Here is an 18,841-nt window from a genome sequence, read left to right on the forward strand (position 1 = left end):
CGAACATTTTATTCTCTTTAATTTGAGTATGATATTGTTGTAGTTTTTTTCAACTAAAAAATATAACATGTTATGTTAGGTGTTCGCGCTTCGGTTTTGAATGTTTTTAAGTTAAACCTTTGAGTCAAATCGTTAGTAACAATTTTTTTTTTGTCATAAAAAATCGAAATTGAACCGTATAAAATTGAAACCGAAAGTTAAAGAAAAAACCAACAATGAATCCTAACAAATGACCGGTTAAAACAGGTTTAAGGTTTCAAACCAAACAATGCACCAAATTATTGTTACGTGATTACCCGGGTTTGCGTTCGAACACCCGCTGTATCGCGCGTGCACCCGTCTAGTATATATATATATATGGTTAGCTTCCTTTAAAAACTCAATTTTTTTTAAGAACTTAAAGAACCAATCTAGACCAATCATTATTCATCAACTTCTAAAATTAAAAACTATATTAAAAGGGTATGATGGTAATAAATGAAATATTTCTCTCCGTAAACTAATTAATATTTTTCTCTCACTTTTTTTTTTCTTTATTCTCTCCGATTAATTATCTTTTTTTTTAACATATAAATAATAACAACCTAGAATGTAAATTACAAAGTTACATCACTTGCCAGTAGTTTTTTACGAATATAAATTGTTATTTGCGTATAAACAAACAATTACATATATGTAAATATTAAATTATACATGTTTTAAACTCATTGTCTTTTTACATATGTTTAAACATTTATAGATAGAACCAAACATAAATGTATTATCTTATATATATAACAAAAAATGATATGAAAAAAATTTACAGTTACTGAAACATAATTCAAATATATATTTACCTATATATAAAAAAAATACGTTTACATATATGTAAAAATTTGTTTACAAGTTGCGAACTCATACCATTCAAAAAGAAATTTATTAAACTGTATTAAAATAAATAAATAAATAATATACTACAAATCTGATTAAATGTTATCCATATAAACTTTAAACAAAAATGTAATTAAAAGAATATACTAGAATTTAAATGGTCACGGAACGTAAGAATTAGTAAAAAAACAACTGACAACATTTAAAAATTTTAATATCTACCTTATGTTCCCCTATCTTCTTGTCTAAATCCAACAACAATTAAAAGTTAAAACCATCAATTGTGGGTTTATATCCTATAAATGAGGAGAATTATTAGGAAAATATAGATGGCAGTTTTTTTAATAAATCTTAAAATCTTGCCCCCTTTTCTATTTGTCAAAATGTCTTTCAAAATTCTTTTATTTACTACAATGCCATTAGTATTTTGAACCATAGACCAAATGATTAAGGGGTGTGATTAGTTCTTAAAGTTCTCACAAAAAATAAGAGTTTTTAAATGAATCTTATCTTATATATATATATATATGGATTCATTTTAGAAGTGTTTTTAGTGTGAGAAGTGAGAGAAGAGATTCTGGCCAATCATAAGTTTTCTTTTTAATTTCGGATTATTTAATTGTACAACTATATTAGGAAAAAGTTTAGGAGTTTCTTTTGATAATTAATACTAAGGCTGAGGGGTGTGGGGGGCTTTAATGGGGGCTCCAACCAATAATATTATGACGTGTGGCAGAGAGAGAAACTGGATAAGGGGGGTGTTGGAGCCCCCGTTGGAGCCTCTGGCCCTGGTGTGGGGGGCTTTAATGGGGTATAATTATATAGGAAAAATATTTTTTGTTTTGGGTTTGTTCGGCTCCCAACGGTCAAAAAACCATCAAATCCCGTGCTTTTCTCTCTCTTCTCCCGCTAACCCCATCACGCCTGCATGTTTTTTCCCGCTAGCGCCCCGTTAGCGCCCCCGCTGGCGCCCCGGTGGTGTGGTGTTAGCGCCTGGGGGCGCGAGCGGAGAGGCTCTAGCGCCCCCGTTGAAGCCCCACACCCTTCAGCCTAATTAATGTTAAGTTATAAATGTTTATACATTTATTTTTATTTTTTAATTTGTCTTTAAATAACTCATAAAACAAAACCATCATACTCATATTATAAAAAATATAAATATATTAACCATCATAAAAACAAATACTTACACAAATAATAATATTAACCTACACATACAAAAACTAGTTCATGTTATCACCTACACAGATCACAATATTTAAATACATGCACATAACTAGTTCATGTTAACCTACACAAATCACAATAATAACCTACATATACAAATTTACTTCACGTTATATCCTACTCATTTGTATTTACCTACACATATCATAATATTAACCTACACAAACAAACCATGTTCATAATATCACATACAATTAATAGTATTAACCTAAACTTGTAAAATATTCGCAACGTAGGAACGCATCATATTTTTTATAATTAGTTATTTTATAATCTATCTTTTATGTGTAAGCAAATACGAGTTATGTGTAGATGAATATTATTTATATATAGGTGAAAATAAAATGAACTAGCAAGCTGTGTAGATGAATACGATATACGTGTAGGTAAATATTAGTTATGTGTTGGTGAAAAATAAAAGAAACAAAATTAGGGTAGGAGAAAATAAGTTGTGTTGGTAAATACGAGTTACATCCTGATAAAAATAAAAACAACTAACAATTTGTATAATTGAATATGAGCTATATGTAGATTATTATGTTACTTGTGTATGTGATCAATTTAATACAATTCACCTACATATACATTTTTTTATATGTAGGTAATAGATATTTCAAATTTGTAACCATCACAAGAATTAATTTAAAGAATATTTTAGGAGTAATTAAAGGAATTAATGTGTTGAAAAAATCAGAGAGAATCAATGGTTGAGATTGACTTCTCGCACTTCTCGCTATAATATCACTTCTCGCATGATCCATCCCATATATATATATAGAGGATGGATCTTGCGAGAAGTGATTTTATAGCGAGAAGTGCGAGAAGTTAATCATAACCATTGATGATGATTGATCTATGGTTGTCACACCCCGGCTTCGGGCCTAGGCGTGTGACTCACAGTTGGTACCACTTCTGACAATTTATCAGAGTTTGCAGCGGAAAATGTTATTTTTAAAATATATACTTTCATAACATAGGGAATTAAATACCCTTGTTTGTTTTACAAAATCACTTGTTTAAAAACAAGTTTAACATATATATGCCTCAATACAAAATTTACTGAGTCACCAGCTGTAAACTATACCTAGTGTTCTTCTATCTTTACTGGCATATCCATAATTATTCCTTACTCCTGATTACCTGAAAATAGTTTCAAAATACGTCAGCTATATGCTGGTGAATACGCTGACTCAATAAACATTTTCACAATTCGTAATGACACAACACCAATAGTGTTCAACGACTCAGTGGGTCTCAATCCCATCTCATCGGAACTAAACATACGCACAAACCACATAATCGGACTTCACTTGCCCTAGAGACAGTCACTTGCCTCATGGTCAGTAATGTATGTAGTGTGCCCACTACAGTACATATATGTAAGGATCCAGACACATGTGTATTTTAGCCTGAGTGTTTAGTACTACCTTGTATCAAAACATTTTAGAGGATTTGAACCAACCCTCATACAAATATTTCCATAACTCTTTTACATATGGATAACAGTCCATAGTTTCAAAGAGTAAATATCTTTTCAAAATATACCATACATAGACGTATTCACGTCATAAAACATTTCACACTACAAAAAGGTTTGAACGTATTCACCTTTTGTTGATTTCCAGATTTCTCACCAACAGATGTCTGATCTTTATCTCGGACCTATAGTACGAGAATAACATTCTATAAATAACTAGATCTACAATATACCTATAGACCTTAAGTCTATTTGCATAACCTTTACATTGATATTCATTTCATTTTACAAAACATTTATATGCTACGTTTCTTCATCATGAAGAAACGTATATATCAAGTTTCTTCTTTCATAAGTAACATCTTTATAAAAATAAAGAGTAACATTTCCTCAATAATCTTATCTTATGAAAGCTTATATTTCACTTACTTACTTAATCAATGTATAGACTATACCCTTGACTAGGGTCTAGGCTATATAAAAAAAATAATAACTTAAGCAGAATTCCTACCTTAGGCGGGTATTTTGATTTGCCTAAGCCTTGTACAAGTAGCACTTCTACTTAAACTGTCAGAACCTTGTTTCAAACTCGCTTAACCACTCGATGGCCTCAATTCATACACGTTTTACGAGAAATCAGAGTCTCGGAACCTCACGATCGTCGGGAACGCTTCCCTAGGTTATGTGTGTGTAAAGAAAAGTGTTTTTGGGATGAGAATACTTCAAACCCGTAGCCCCCTTTTATAGGCAAAGTTTTGGGGACCATCGCGTAGCGCGACGCCGCAATTCACAACATCTTGCCACGTGTTGACACGTGGTTGATCCGGTTTCTTAACAGGGTCATCGCGTAGCGCAATACCCCCTTCTTTCTGGACCATCGCGTAGCGCGACGCCCCTTTTTCTAAACTCATGGGAAACTGTATCGCGTAGCGCGATGATCTAGTCTGTATACCCGTCGCGTAGCGCGATGGGTCTGGAAATCAGAATTTTTATTTTTAGTTCTTGAACTTTAGTATCTTGTCACTTCTTGTTTGATCTTCCATAGTTCAAAAATACTAAAGCGGCCCTTATGTGGCTCGCGGTGATGCGAGCGTGCGAAGTGCCAAGTGCGCCATCAAAACGCCACATTACGCTCGTCGCCCGAGTCCGTGCGCGTGCGCATCGGGTGCTTCGCACCCTCAGCTAGGACTAGTGAGAGTGGTTAGCCCCATAAGAACATTACCATGGAAAACTTCTTCCTTATAAAGTGCTTTTATTTCTTTCCCACTTTCCATGTGGTATGGAGTTTCTTTACTTATTCCCTTAGCATAATATGCTTTCTTTTCTTTATCATACTTTTTCTCATTAACTTTCTCATAATTATTTTTGGTCCTTTATCTTTATAAACTTGTCAAATTTGGACCTAAACTTTGTAGGTGTTACAATGGTCTACAATAAAAAATGGTAATACTTTAATTATGAGTTTCAACATCTTAATGGAAATTAATGGAGTTTCAAACAAAAAGGGTATGTTGGTATTTTACTTTCTAGAAGCCATATTTGTAACTTACATTTCATTATTACATTCCTAAATTTTAACTACATCATCTCTCAAATAAAATATTCTAATAATTTAAGCTTGCAAGAAGTTATCACAACCTGCAAAAAAAATCGTATAATCTGTATTACCATAACTTTTTATTACCAAATAAATTTGTGGGTTTCACCATACGTTTTCTAGTTTATACAAGCTAACATGTTCTTCAATGTTCATAAAAAAACATTGACCAACAATATGTTAAAGCTACATTATTTAGGAATTAATTAGTTCACAGTTAATTAATTTACTAATTAAATTCATAATTTAAAAATGATTATGTTAAAAGTTACATTATTTATTTTGTTAGTGTATGTGGTATTTCAAATTGTGTATGTGTATTTTTTTCGTGTGTAGGTTTATTTATGCACTATGTAGGTTCATACATTTATTGTATTTGTGGTATTTTGAATTGTGTAAGTGTAATTTTTATCATGTAGCTAGGTTCGTTTATGTAATATGTAAGTTCATATATGTACCATGTAGGTGGTATTTTAAATAGTGTAGTTCTAATTTTTATCGTGTGTAGGCTAATTTAGGTACTTTGTAGGTTCATATATGTACCGTATATGTGGTTTTCTTGAATTACGTATGTGTATCTTTTATCACGTGTAGGTTCATTTAAGTAATGTGTAGGTTCATATATGTACTATGTAGGTGATACTTTGATTGTGTATGTGTAATTTTTTTATCGTGTGTTGGTTCATTTATGTATTGTGTAAGTGGTATTTTGAAGTGTGTATGTATAATTTATATAAAAATTTTGAAATTAAAAATAAAATAAAAAAAGATGTAGATTTTTTTGTTGATAAACTGTAAATAAGATGTAAATAGGTTTATGTGTAGGTTATGTTGTATGACGTGTAAGATGTGTTGCTTAATGTGTAGGATATGTTTTATTATATGTAGGATATGTTATATGATGTGTAGGACATTAGTTTACCTACACAAAATTAGTTTTGTCTACATTACATTAGATATGCCAACGCTACATTAATTATGACTACACAACATTAAAAGTGTACATGCACTACATTAGATATGTTTACACTACACTACACTAATTATAACTATACAACATTTTAAAGTGCACTTACAACACATTACGTAGATACATCTACATAACTTATAAAATAATAATAATAATAATAACAACAACAACAACATTAATTAGTCATTTACAGAATAAAATGATTTTAGATCAAATAGATTGCAATGGTTCAAATTTTATATGAAATAAAAAATAAAAATAATAGTTTGTAACTTACCATTTGCTAGTAACTTATCATTAATTATTAAACCATTAATGAGTATGAGTTACAAAATAAAATACTTTATGTTTCACTAATGTACCCTTGCATATAAATAATCAAAATATAAAAAAGAAATTATGTGATTGGTTAGAATCTCTTCTCGCGCTTCTCGCAATAAGTAACACTTCTGAAATGAACCTAATCCTATATATATATATAGGGGAAGGATCATGCGAGAAGTGATATTATAGTGAGAAGTGCGAGAAATGAATCTGAACCATTGATTTTGTTTAATCAGTGGTCTATATTATAAATGACAAATTCGTAATTAAAACACATATTTATGACATGTAATTTAATAAAAAGGTTAGATGTGTCTTTTGTAGTGTATGCCTCATTAAACAAGATTTTAATGCTTTAAGTGATTAATTTTTTGTGCCCATTTAATGCTCATTACAAGGTTAATACTATTTTATTTTTTTCATTAAAATTATGATCTTTTTTTTATGGTTGTGCAAGTTGTTTATTTGTTTTAGAATTTGTTTATAAGACAAATAAGTTTTGTAACATTACATTGTATATTACGGATTTGTTTATATAGTACATATAATGTATTGAAGTAAACCTATTTTTATTTGTTTTGCCAACACTTTATTATATAAACAAACTGATTCATAAAAAGCATTAGTTTTGCCTACACTATATTAGATACTATATTAGTTATAATTACACAACATTCAAAAGCGTTCATACACTACATTTTTTTTACCTACGCTACATTAGATATGTCTACACTATGCTAGACCCAACCATTTGAAAGTGTACCTACACAACATTAGTTTTGTCTACACTAAATTAGATATGTCTACCCAACATTAGTTTTGCCTACACTATGCTAGTTTTACCTACACAAAATTAGTTTTGTCTACACTACATTAGATATGCATACATTACATTAGATATGTCAACGCTACATTAATTATGACTACACAATATTAAAAGTGTGCCTAGACTACATTAGATATGTCTACACTACACTAATTATAACTGCACAACATTTTAAAGTGTGCTTACACCGCATTACGTAGCTACATCTATATTACATTAGATCAAATGATAATAATAATAATAATAATAATAATAATAATAATAAGTCATTTTTAGAATAAATGATTTTAGATCAAATAGATTCCAATTGTTCAAATTTTATATTAAATAAAAAATAATAAGCATAATAGTTTGTAACTTATCATCTGCTAGTAACTTATCATAATTATTAAACCATTAATGAGCATGAGTTACAAAATAAAATATTTTATATTTCACTAATATACCCTTGCATATAAATAATCCGAAAATAAAAAAGAAATTATGTGATTAGTTAAAATCTCTTCTCGCAATAAGAAACACTTCTGAAATGAACTTAATCCTATATATATGTGTGTGTGTGTGTGTGTGTGTTATACATTTAATGAATTATAAACATCAGATAATCGAGCATTATTAATATAAGGTATCCCATTGTTGTTTTAATAAAAAAAAATCTAACATACAAAGAAAAACATAGATAAATAACAATTTAAAACATATTTCTAACTTATACCATGAAATAAAGGACATATTAATTAAAAATTATCATGTACTGAAATTATATGTTGTAAGCTATGAATCGTAAGCATGTAGATGTTGTAACATAAGTTGTGTGCTATAAAAACTATTTTTATTGAAATTATAAAACATAGAAGTACACAACATAAAAAATGCTACAAATATGAATATAACAATGAGATATAACAATTATAATTTGATTAAACTGTTTAATAAAGCAACAATAAAATCCAAACTTCGTGACTTAAACCACCATTTCAATCCAAACATCCATACATCTAGCCCAAACGTTCATAAATAATTTCCCAAATTCCAAAAAAAATAATAATAACAAAGTCTCAAAATTTTAGAAAATAACAATGAAGACAATTAATTGCCTTTGTTACTCAATAAATGGTGATTATAACCATTTGTTTTGAAACATTCTTCAACTTAGGAGTTAATGTTTAAAATTAAATTGTTTATTAGGTGGATAATTTATTTATAGAAATTGTATACTTGGCATACTATGTGGATAACCTAGTTAAATGACATGTGAAAAATATATGTTGCTTTAATAGTATAGTAAGATTATCAATGACATGACTAAATTCACGTACTTCGCCCATTAATATCATTTCTCACATGATCCCCTGTAAGGCTATGTTGGGGAGAGGCTTTAAAGTATATGCTATGTAATATCACGAAAATTTTGGACAAATTTTGACAAATAATAAAGTTAAGAAACTAAAAAAAAAATTATGATATAAGTAGTGGGTAAAATAAAGTAAAGGATGACATAAGTTTATGTTAAGAAAGGGAATAAGGATACTCCATCCCACATCGGAGAAAGAAATAAATATTAAACACTTTATAAGGAGAGAACATTCCATGGAAATGTTCTTAAGTGGCCAACCACTCTCCCTAGTCCTAGCACACTTTGCACTTCGCACGCTCGCATCGCCGCCTTTGTATTTTTGGATGATGATAAGATCAAGATATGACAAGTTACCAAAAGACCAGGGACTAAAAATGAACATATTCAAAGTTTTGTATCTTCGCGATACGCGAAGAATCCAAGATGTGCATCTTCGCGATACGCGAAGATGCAGTACACGTGGCGAGGCAGGAAAGACACGTGGCAAGCCTACGCGGCAACTCAGCGAAGCTAGTGCAGCTTCGCGATACGCGAAGCTGCTTCGCGATACGCGAAGTTGCACAAAAATTCCTATAAATAGGCCGGCCATGGGGGTGGTCCTCACTCATCCAACACACTACAAATCTCACACATTGCCTCGATATACGTGCCACGAACCCGAGATGGCGATATCCCGACAAGCCTTACCTCGAAATGTGTGCCATAACCCTACCTAAATACTTTTTTGACCTTCCTCCAAGTAGAAGTACGGTCCAAGTAGAAGTGGGGTCCAAGTAAAAACATAGGTGTTTCGAGTATAAGCCATTTAAGGTAGTGGTTCTGCCCGATTATTATATTCTTAATGGCTTTGACCCTAGTCAGGGATATAGCCTGTACCTTGATTTTATAAAAGTGGAAATATGAATTTCATAAAGTCGAGATTATAGATAAAAATAATACTTCTTTCTTATATATAAAATTTTATAATAAAAGAAAGTTGAAATATATGTTTCTTCACGAAGAAGAAACAAAGGTTTATAAGTGATTAACAAAAAAAGGACTAGAGATCCTTAAAGGACTAGAGGTCCTTATGTCAAGGTAAAGGCCATGCAATCAGACTAAAGGTCTGAAGCTAGATCGTTGATCTACTACTTATAAAATGTTATTCTCGTACTATAGGTCCGAGGTAACGAGACAAATTGGTGAGAAACACCAACCAAGAAGAAAGGTGAATACGTCCAACTTTTTATAAAACAAAGTCTTGAATATTTGCATGGGATTATATCCCTAAAACTTTATAAACAAAAGTGATACTGGCCCTCAGGCTATTGTATACGTTTGTTTGGATCCTTACATATGTGGGCAGACGGTGGGCACACCACACCACACTTGCTAATGCCTCCGCCACGTTGGGCCCGACCCAAGTAATGTCCGAGAGGAGATTATCTCGTGTATATTGAATAGTTGCCAAGACCTCGATGCTGCGGTATCGCTGAGAGGTTTCAAGTATAACTGGAGGTTTATAATAGTATATTTAACTTGGTTATTTCCTAAGCCACGATGGGCCGGGTCACAAGATACCCGAGGGGTTAACTGAGTAACTTAAAAATATTTTGTGTCAGCGTGTTTACCAGCATGTGTTGCTGACGTATTTTTATAACTGTTTTACAGGTAATGGAAAATAGGTGTTTGGAGACAGAGGATAGCCGTTAGACGATCTGATGGCTCAAAGGATGTTTTAATATTAAAATAATGTAAATCATGGTTTTAATATCCAAACACTTTTGTATAACTTAACGGGTGTTTCAAACCCCGTGTTTTTAATATAATAATATTTTATTTAAAAGTCTTCCGCTTTACAACTTTTAACTCTGATATATTTACAAAACAGGTACCAACTTACGAGTCACACACGCAGGCCCTGAGTCGGGGTGTGACATGCTAAATTGTCATGTGACTGTCACGTAGGCAGTGAGGGTTTTAACCTTAAAACCCCATTGAGGTTTAAAGCCACTTAAAGCCTCACCCCTTTAAATTTGGGCCTACCATGTCAATATAATACCCTTGCCGCCTGTTATAATTTTAAAGTCCACCTCCATGCCGCCCAATCCATGTAGCCCTTATGTGGTGTTTGGTGCGGTAAAGCCCTTCCATATCAGCCATACCACCCCCTTTCGAAGCCCACAACACTTAACCTAATCATCATCATCATCATCATCATCATCGAATGGCATCTTATAAAATTTAATGCATGTGTTAATCTAAGGAAAATATGTCCTTTTAAACAATACTTACACATTTGCCTCCAGAGTCTCCTCAATTTTTGATTATTTAAACAATAGTTACATTTTCATAACCCTTGTTTTAAACCAACTACTCATGATTTTTTAAACGACCATAACTTTTTCATACGTTAATATTTTTAAAAACAAATTATATCATAAAAACGAACATTTTGTTTTCTTTAATTTGAGTATAGCAGTGCTATATTTTTTATTTAAAAATAACATCTTACGTGATTACCAGTGCATGTGTTCTACGCCACATCGCATGTGCACCCTTCTTTAAAAAAACTAGTTGGATGACCCGCCGCGATGCGGCGCGATGTCAATGACTATTAATTAATGGAGTTTATATTTATGTGGCTTGCATAATTAAAATAATTGCATAGAGACCTTATAGCCCGCCCTTACATCATACTTAGAGGTCTTTTAACAAAATGTGTTCAATTGCTAATTACAAAAGGGACAATTATAGATTAAAAAATGTTTGTTTGGTATTTACTACTCGTTAGTACCGCCAAAAGGAGAAGTTTGTTATCTCCTGCCACACTAAAACACACATGGAGGTGAAACAGCATACAGAAATCTTGAGATAAGGCATGCCACACCCTCACCTTCATAATGTCTCATAAATCTTTCAATCTTTTTTAATAAGATATAGTTGTGTGTTCATATCATATCAATGTCTGTAAGCCTTGAACCATTACGTCCTTCGTTATTAGCTATATGTATCAACATAGTCTTTACCAATTTGCTTTCGTTCCCGGGGACTTCAACTCTCCCTTGCGTGCAAATAATCCATACCTTTGTCATTTAACATCATCAAACTCTAATGCTAATGGCACCTAAAATTCATTTGTAAAAATAAATTCAAAATTTTGTTTTGACTTATCAAATACGAATACTTCTAGGGTCGTAGAAGGTCTTATTCCCACTACACCATGCCATTGCAGTTTGGTCTAGCCATGATATTCTTATTACATATAGGGGTTAGCAATAACCAAACCATGATATTTTTATTACATATAGGGATTAGCAATAACAAAACTGTCAACCGAAACTGAACTAAAAATCGACGAAACTTAACTACAATTAACCAAAATTCAGTTATCATTTTTTTGTACCACGGTTAACTAAATTATCCCAACCAAACTGAACCATTCATATTTTTATATATTTGTAGTTTTTATTAGAGCTAGCCCACTAATAATTGTTTGTTGTTTTTCTTTTATAACTTTTCCAATATAAGCTTTTGTAAAACTCTAAATATAAAATTACGAAGTAATTATTTTAAACTACGTTTTATTGTAAGTGGTGAAACCAGTGGCGACGTATAGTGAGAGCCAAGGGTGGCCCTAGCCTCCCTTGTTTTTTTGCACAGTAGTGTAAATTTATCCGTTTGCGTCCGAAATTTTTATGTGTTGTAATTTTACTCTTTTTTGACTAAAAATTTGAATCCCCCCCTCGTTTGTGAATTTTTTTAAATACATTTTGAGTCCCCCTCCCCCGACGTTTTCGTCCAAGTTTCACCACTGGTGGAAACCGACCCCGACGTATCTACATTTCAAAACCGACACCAAACATGAACACTTACCACTAGTTTTTATATAAAGACGGATTCATTATTTCGTTTAGCCATCTCTCAACGGGTAAATGTTCGCTAAAGATTTTAATCCAAGTTATATAGATCAAACATTAAGAATGATTCATGATTGTATGAGGGTACAACAGACGAGAGCATCTTTACTTTTCTACTCTTTCAACGAACCCAGCTGGACCCAAAGACCAATTCCACCGTAAATCTACTTTTTCACTCACTTTTTGAAATTTATTCACCCCTTTTCGAAATATTCAATTATAATGTCTCACTTTATGCTCCCATAAAACCATATAATTATACACATCCTATCAAAAATATAAATGTAACCTTTAATAAGTAACTGGAACTTGTTCCTAGCTAGCAGTAACTTCACTTGATAACAATGGCCTTTGTCTATCTCCTCCCTCTCCTCCTCCACCTCCTCCACCCATTCCCCACCGTATCCGCAGTCGGTGTTAACTACGGCACGCTCGGAAACAACCTTCCGTCACCTAAAACCGTAGCACAACTCCTCCAATCCACAATTATCGACAAAGTTAAAATATATGACACCAACCCACAAATCCTCCAAGCCTTTTCCAACTCCGGAATTGACGTAATTGTCGCGGTCGAAAACAACCATGTTGCTAACATAAGCGCCACCAAGTCCGCGGCCGAGGACTGGTTCTCCGCCCGCATTGCTCCATTCATCCCCGCCACTTCCATCGTCGCCATTGCGGTCGGTAACGAATATTTAGCAACCGGAGACGATAGCATGGACCCAAATGCCCTTATTCAAGCCATGCAAAACCTCCATGAAGTCTTGTCATCACGAGGACTTGATAGGAAAATCAAAATCAGTACCCCGCATAGCATGGCGGTGTTAGCCGCCTCGTTTCCGCCTTCCGCCGCCACTTTTGCCGCCACCCTCATGCCCCCAATGACCTCTATTCTTACCTTCTTAGCCGACACGGGCTCACCGTTTATGGTCAACGCGTACCCTTATTTTGCTTATCGGGACAACCCCGCCACGGTCCCGCTTAAGTACGCATTACTCGGGAACGCAAGTGGGGTCCGTGACCCCAAAGGGTACGTCTACACAAACATGTTAGACGCACAGATCGACGCGATCCGGTCAGCGATCGCATCGTTGGGATTTGAGGGCCGTCAGATTCGTATTATGGTTTCTGAATCTGGTTGGCCCTCGGAAGACGAGCCTGGTGAGACAGCAGCCTCACCGGACAACGCAAAAACCTATAACACTAGGTTAATCAACAAGGCCCAATCAAACAAAGGGACCCCAATGAAACCTAATGATAAAATAGATATATTTCTATTTGCTTTATTTAATGAAAACAAGAAACCAGGGGGTGCAAGTGAGAGGAACTTTGGGCTTTTTAATGGGGATGGTTCAAAGGTTTATGATGTGGATTTGAGTTGTGAGTTTTGTAGTGGGTCAAAAATGGAGTTTGGGTTTGGACCCGGCTCAAAAATGGTGCAAAGGGGTCCATCGGTTTGGTGTGTGGCTAAGCCACATGCGGATGAAAAGCTGGTTCAGGGTGTGTTGGACTTTTGTTGTGGGCCGGGCGGTGTGGACTGTAGGGAGGTGTATGAAAATGGGGCCTGTTTTGGGCCCAATAAGGTTCATGCACATGCCTCATATGCAATGAATGCATATTATCAAATGCATGGGAGGAATTATTGGAATTGTGATTTTAAAGGAAGTGGGCTTGTCACATTCAGTGATCCAAGTAAGTTTTTTGAATTTTCTTTTTTAATTCTAGGTGGGTTAGAAAACCTATTTGGGTTTCTAAGTGGTTTGCTTAAAAAAATGTAAAAATAGTTAACTCGTAACAGGGGTGTGCGAGTTTTGAGGAGTAGTCTTAAACTCGTGACAGGGGACAACGAGGTTACACGGAATCTGATGAAACCCTTAAACTCGCAAGAGTGGATTGCGAGTTTAAGACATATTAAAACTTCTTTGTCAAAAAATAGAGCAACTTTTGGATTTACATTCATACTCATTTTTAAAAAAGTTAGTTTAGTTAAAAGAAAAAAAAACAACGATTTTAAAATTCGCAAAGCAAGTTTATTGTAGATGTTTTAAAACAGAACAACTTTTAATAACGTTTGAGAATCATGCAAAAAAATGGTTTTGGATATAAGCTTTTAAAGAATATAAAGTTTTTAGATTCTTTAAAGCAAAACAACTTTTAAGAAATATTTTGTTAATCCAAACCTTCAAGACTTTTTTTTTATTAAATGTACTATATTTTAAAAAAACGTTTGAAAACAAGTTTTTCTCCTCCTCCTACTGGATCAATTTCTGTAAGTGTGAATTCATACAGTTATATCGTAAACCATTTTTTGCACTTCTCAAACGTTATTAAAAGCTATTTTGTTTTATAAAAATCTATAAACTTAGCTTTGTAAATTTTAAAATTGTTGTTTTTTTTTTAATTAGACTAGCTTTTTTAAAAATGAGTTTAAATGTAAATCAAAACGTTGCTCCATTTTTTGACAAAGAAGTTTTGATTGATTTTTAACTCATAAACTCGCAATTCACTCTTGTGAGTTTTAGGGTTTCATCAAATTCCGGGTAGCATCGTCGCCCCTGTTGCGAGTTTAAGACTACTCCTCAAACCTAACACACCCTTGTTAAGAGTTTAACTACTTTTATAATTTTTTAAGCGAACCACCTAGAAACTCAAATAGTTTTCATAAACCACTTAGAATTACCAAAAAAAATCAGTTTGTTTTCATTTTATGTTATTTAGTTTAAATAGTCCTTTCTGATATTTTATATGTGGGCATGTTCGGAATTAGTGATTATGTAAATATTATTTATTAATGATATATTTTTAAACAGGTTATGGCACATGCAAATACTCCCAACAGTAGAACAAAGGGTTGATGGTGGATGAAATTTGAAAGCCTATGATCATGATTTGTAACTTATGTATTAGATGTTGCGTAATGTATCATGATAAGCTCTTATTGACTTGTTTCACGAAAGTAAGTTCGTTTTTATTTCCATGATATTGAGGGGGTGTTTGGGTCTTTGGGATTATTTATTTTACTTCCTTATAATTTTTCATCTTATCTTACTAATATATTAAAACAAGAGGATTTTCCTTATTCTAGCCTATCCACATAGGATTCCATGTAATCACATTTTCATATCAATAATTTCCACATATTCACAATTATTTTAAATCCACTAAATTAAAATCAGCATTCCAATTTAATTCTACAATTAAATCTATTTATTCAAATTAATGCAATTAACTCCATGATTAAGTCTATTTATTCCAATTAATAATCACCTTATCAAATGTATGTTTTTCTTTTTAAGTTTCTGTTTTATTTAAATCTATTTATTCAAATTAATGCAATTAACTTCATGATTAAGTCTATTTATTCCAATTAATAACCACTTTGCCAATGATTTAATTTACTCTTGAGGAAAGAAGAAGAGCCAATGAATTGTGATCAAATCGAATGTTTTTTAAGTTTTATTTATTTATTTATTAAGAAATGACATGAAAAATTCTATAAAAATATAGATATCTCTGAAAATTATTTATAAAAAACATTCTAAAAGAAAAAAGAAAAAAAAAACGTTATTTAGAACAATTAGGAACATTTAAAAAAATTAAATAAAGCTGTTTACAAAGAGATTTTCGGAAACTTAATGTGATACAGTTTAAAGCTAGTATGTATTTGTAAACTTAGTTTTCAATTACTATTACAAAATCTTTTACTAATATGTGTTTTTTATTTTTTTTCAGGTCTAATGGTTCATTTATGTTATATTATTTCTTATTCATTGCATTGTTTATTTATAAAGTATTTTCTTTTTATGTTATAGGCATAGTTTAACATCTTTTGTAACATCAGAAGCGGAAGCAGCTTTTCAGGAGATTCGGTCACGCCTGATCGAACTCCCAACACTTACAGCACCACAAGCGGGAGAAGAGTTAATCCTATACCTTTCCGCAACGGATAGAGCAACCGGGGCAGTTCTGCTAATAGAACGAAAAGGCATCCAGATGCCAATCTATTATGTTAGCCGTGTACTAACAGACGTAGAAACCCGGTACTCTACCCTCGAAAAATTAGTCTTAGCACTTATACACGCTTCACGCAGGTTAAGACGATATTTCCAGGGCCACCCAATCACCATTCTCACCAACTTCAAACTCTCAAACGTTCTAGGCAAACCCGAATTATCGGGACGTCTAGCCAAATGGGCAATTGAATTGGGAGAATATGCAATTAAGTACAAGCCAAGACCAGCCATAAAAGGCCAGGTCCTGGCCGATTTTATTGCAGAAGTCCCCGCTTCGCGGGAGAAAGAGTGCCAGGAGGAGGCTCAACCCTCCCCAGCACAGGACATCAATGATGTCTGGCGACTCTACACTGATGGAGCAGCCAATAACGAGGGTTCAGGCGCAGGGTTAAAATTAACCAACCCAGCAGGCCAAGAATATACTTACGCTATTCGGTTGGATTTTCCAAGTACGAATAACGAAGCCGAATACGAAGCATTCTTGGCCGGATTGAGAATTGCGCGTAAGATGGGAGTGAAAAACTTGGAAGCCCACGTGGATTCCATGCTGGTGGCCAACCAAATAAATGGGACGTACACGGCTGTGAACGACACAATGGCCCTGTACCTCGCTCAGGCAAAAACCCTTATGCGTGATTTTAATGATTGTAAAGTCATACATGTCAAGCGCAGCGAAAACAAATCTGCGGATGCGTTAAGCAAGCTTGCATCACTAGCCTTCACCCACTTGGGAAAGGACATCCGCATTGAACTCCTCGAAGCACCATCAGTCCCGCACAAGGAAATTTGTGTCATCCAAACCGGTACAGAAACGTGGATGACACCAATAATAAATTACCTTGCAGCAGGAACATTACCAGAGTCAAAAACACAGAATTTGGTGAGCGATAACGGCACCAACTTTGCTGACAAGAAGCTACAGCAGTGGCTGAAAGAACTTCAAATCACCCACACCTTTACCTCAGTGGCACACCCGCAAGGTAATGGTGAGGTGGAAAGAGCAAACAAGAGCATCGTCGATGGCATAAAGAAAAGACTCTTGAAACACAGATCCGGCTGGGTGGACGAGCTTCCGCACGTCCTTTGGGCAAACAGAACGCTGAAAAAGGCCAGTACGGGGGAAACCCCGTTCAGTCTCACTTACGGCACTGAAGCCATGGTCCCGGTCGAAATTGGTTTACCCTCACCAAGGGTTTTGGTCCAGCCAGAAGACAATGATGCGGAAAGACGGTTAGACCTTATGCTAACCGAGGAACGCAGAGACTTAGCCGCAGTGCGTGAAGAGAATTACAAACGACAAATGCAAAAGTACTACAACACGCGGGTAAAACTCTGCAACTTCAATGAAGGAGACTACATACTGCGTAACAACGAGGCTTCGAACCAAGAACGCCCAGGAAAGCTGGCCCCGGTCTGGGAAGGGCCATATGTTATCAAACAAGTTCTGGGAAAGGGCGCATACCGGCTCGAAAGGCTCGATGGCACTCCCATCCCAAGAACATGGAATGGAGCTCAATTACGCAAATGTTATATGTAGATCAATTCCAAACTTGTAAAGAAAAGGCCTAAGAGCCACTTCTAATGGAAATGATTCTCCTTTCACAATGTGTTGATAGCCTTACCTTTAACTTATGAACTTCCCATGTGCCGGTATTCACCGCATCAATGTGTGAAGAAGTAAGTAGTTGCGTGTGGAAGGCGGCAAAACCCGCATAAACACAACGCTAAAAATGTTCAAAAAGTTCTAAGGAAAACCTACACGCAGGTCAGATGTAAGTAAAGTTTGGCCATCCTTGTAAGTGCAAGTGACGGTCTTACCCGCACAATCACGAACAAGGAAGCAAAACTTCAACCTATCATCTACCACGTTCAAAGGTTAACTTATTCTGGACACTTAGAAAATTTCAAAGGAAAAGATGAGGAAAACTTCCACGCAGGTTAAATGTAAGTTTAGCCATCCTGCTAAGTGCAAGTGACGGTCCTACCCGCACAATCATGAAAGAGGAAGCAAAATAAACTTATAATTTACCACGTCAAAAAGTTAACTTATCTAAGTACTAAAGAAATTGCTAAGTGTAAACATGCGTAAAATAAACAAAGAAAAGGACAAACACATTCTTTATTTCATCAAAACTCGAATATTACAAACATTGCTGGGTGTATACCCGCATACAAAAGAAATACAAAAGCAAATATCTACGCTAGTGGTGGAAAGGGATCTTCTGGATCATGCTTCAGGACCACTTCCACTTGGACCCGCACCATCAGCAGAGTGTGGCGG

The 18,841-nt window shown here is 34.2% G+C and overlaps 1 protein-coding gene across 1 annotated transcript; it reads left to right on the plus strand.

Annotated features, from left to right (window-relative positions):
- The first annotated feature begins 12,638 nt into the window (after positions 1 to 12,638).
- On the plus strand, positions 12,639 to 15,495 carry LOC143543974 (glucan endo-1,3-beta-glucosidase 12-like). Its single transcript, XM_077036167.1, has 2 exons — positions 12,639 to 14,239; positions 15,358 to 15,495. Exons 1-2 carry the CDS (start codon positions 12,892 to 12,894, stop codon positions 15,387 to 15,389), a joined length of 1,380 nt encoding a protein of 459 aa, XP_076892282.1. The 5' UTR covers positions 12,639 to 12,891; the 3' UTR covers positions 15,390 to 15,495.
- The last annotated feature ends 3,346 nt before the right edge of the window (positions 15,496 to 18,841 follow it).

This window comes from Bidens hawaiensis, unplaced genomic scaffold (assembly GCF_021521415.1).
Source record: "Bidens hawaiensis isolate Kalapana, Puna unplaced genomic scaffold, B.hawaiensis_p1.1 tig00013397_1, whole genome shotgun sequence".
NCBI lineage: Eukaryota > Viridiplantae > Streptophyta > Magnoliopsida > Asterales > Asteraceae > Bidens > Bidens hawaiensis.

Bases quoted from the DNA above. Each gene is read 5' to 3' on its own strand.
- LOC143543974 (XM_077036167.1), top strand. From the start codon at position 12,892: ATGGCCTTTGTCTATCTCCTCCCTCTCCTCCTCCACCTCCTCCACCCA. The intron at 14,240-15,357 runs GTAAGTTTTTTG...ATTTTTAAACAG, and splicing joins TGTCACATTCAGTGATCCAA to GTTATGGCACATGCAAATAC.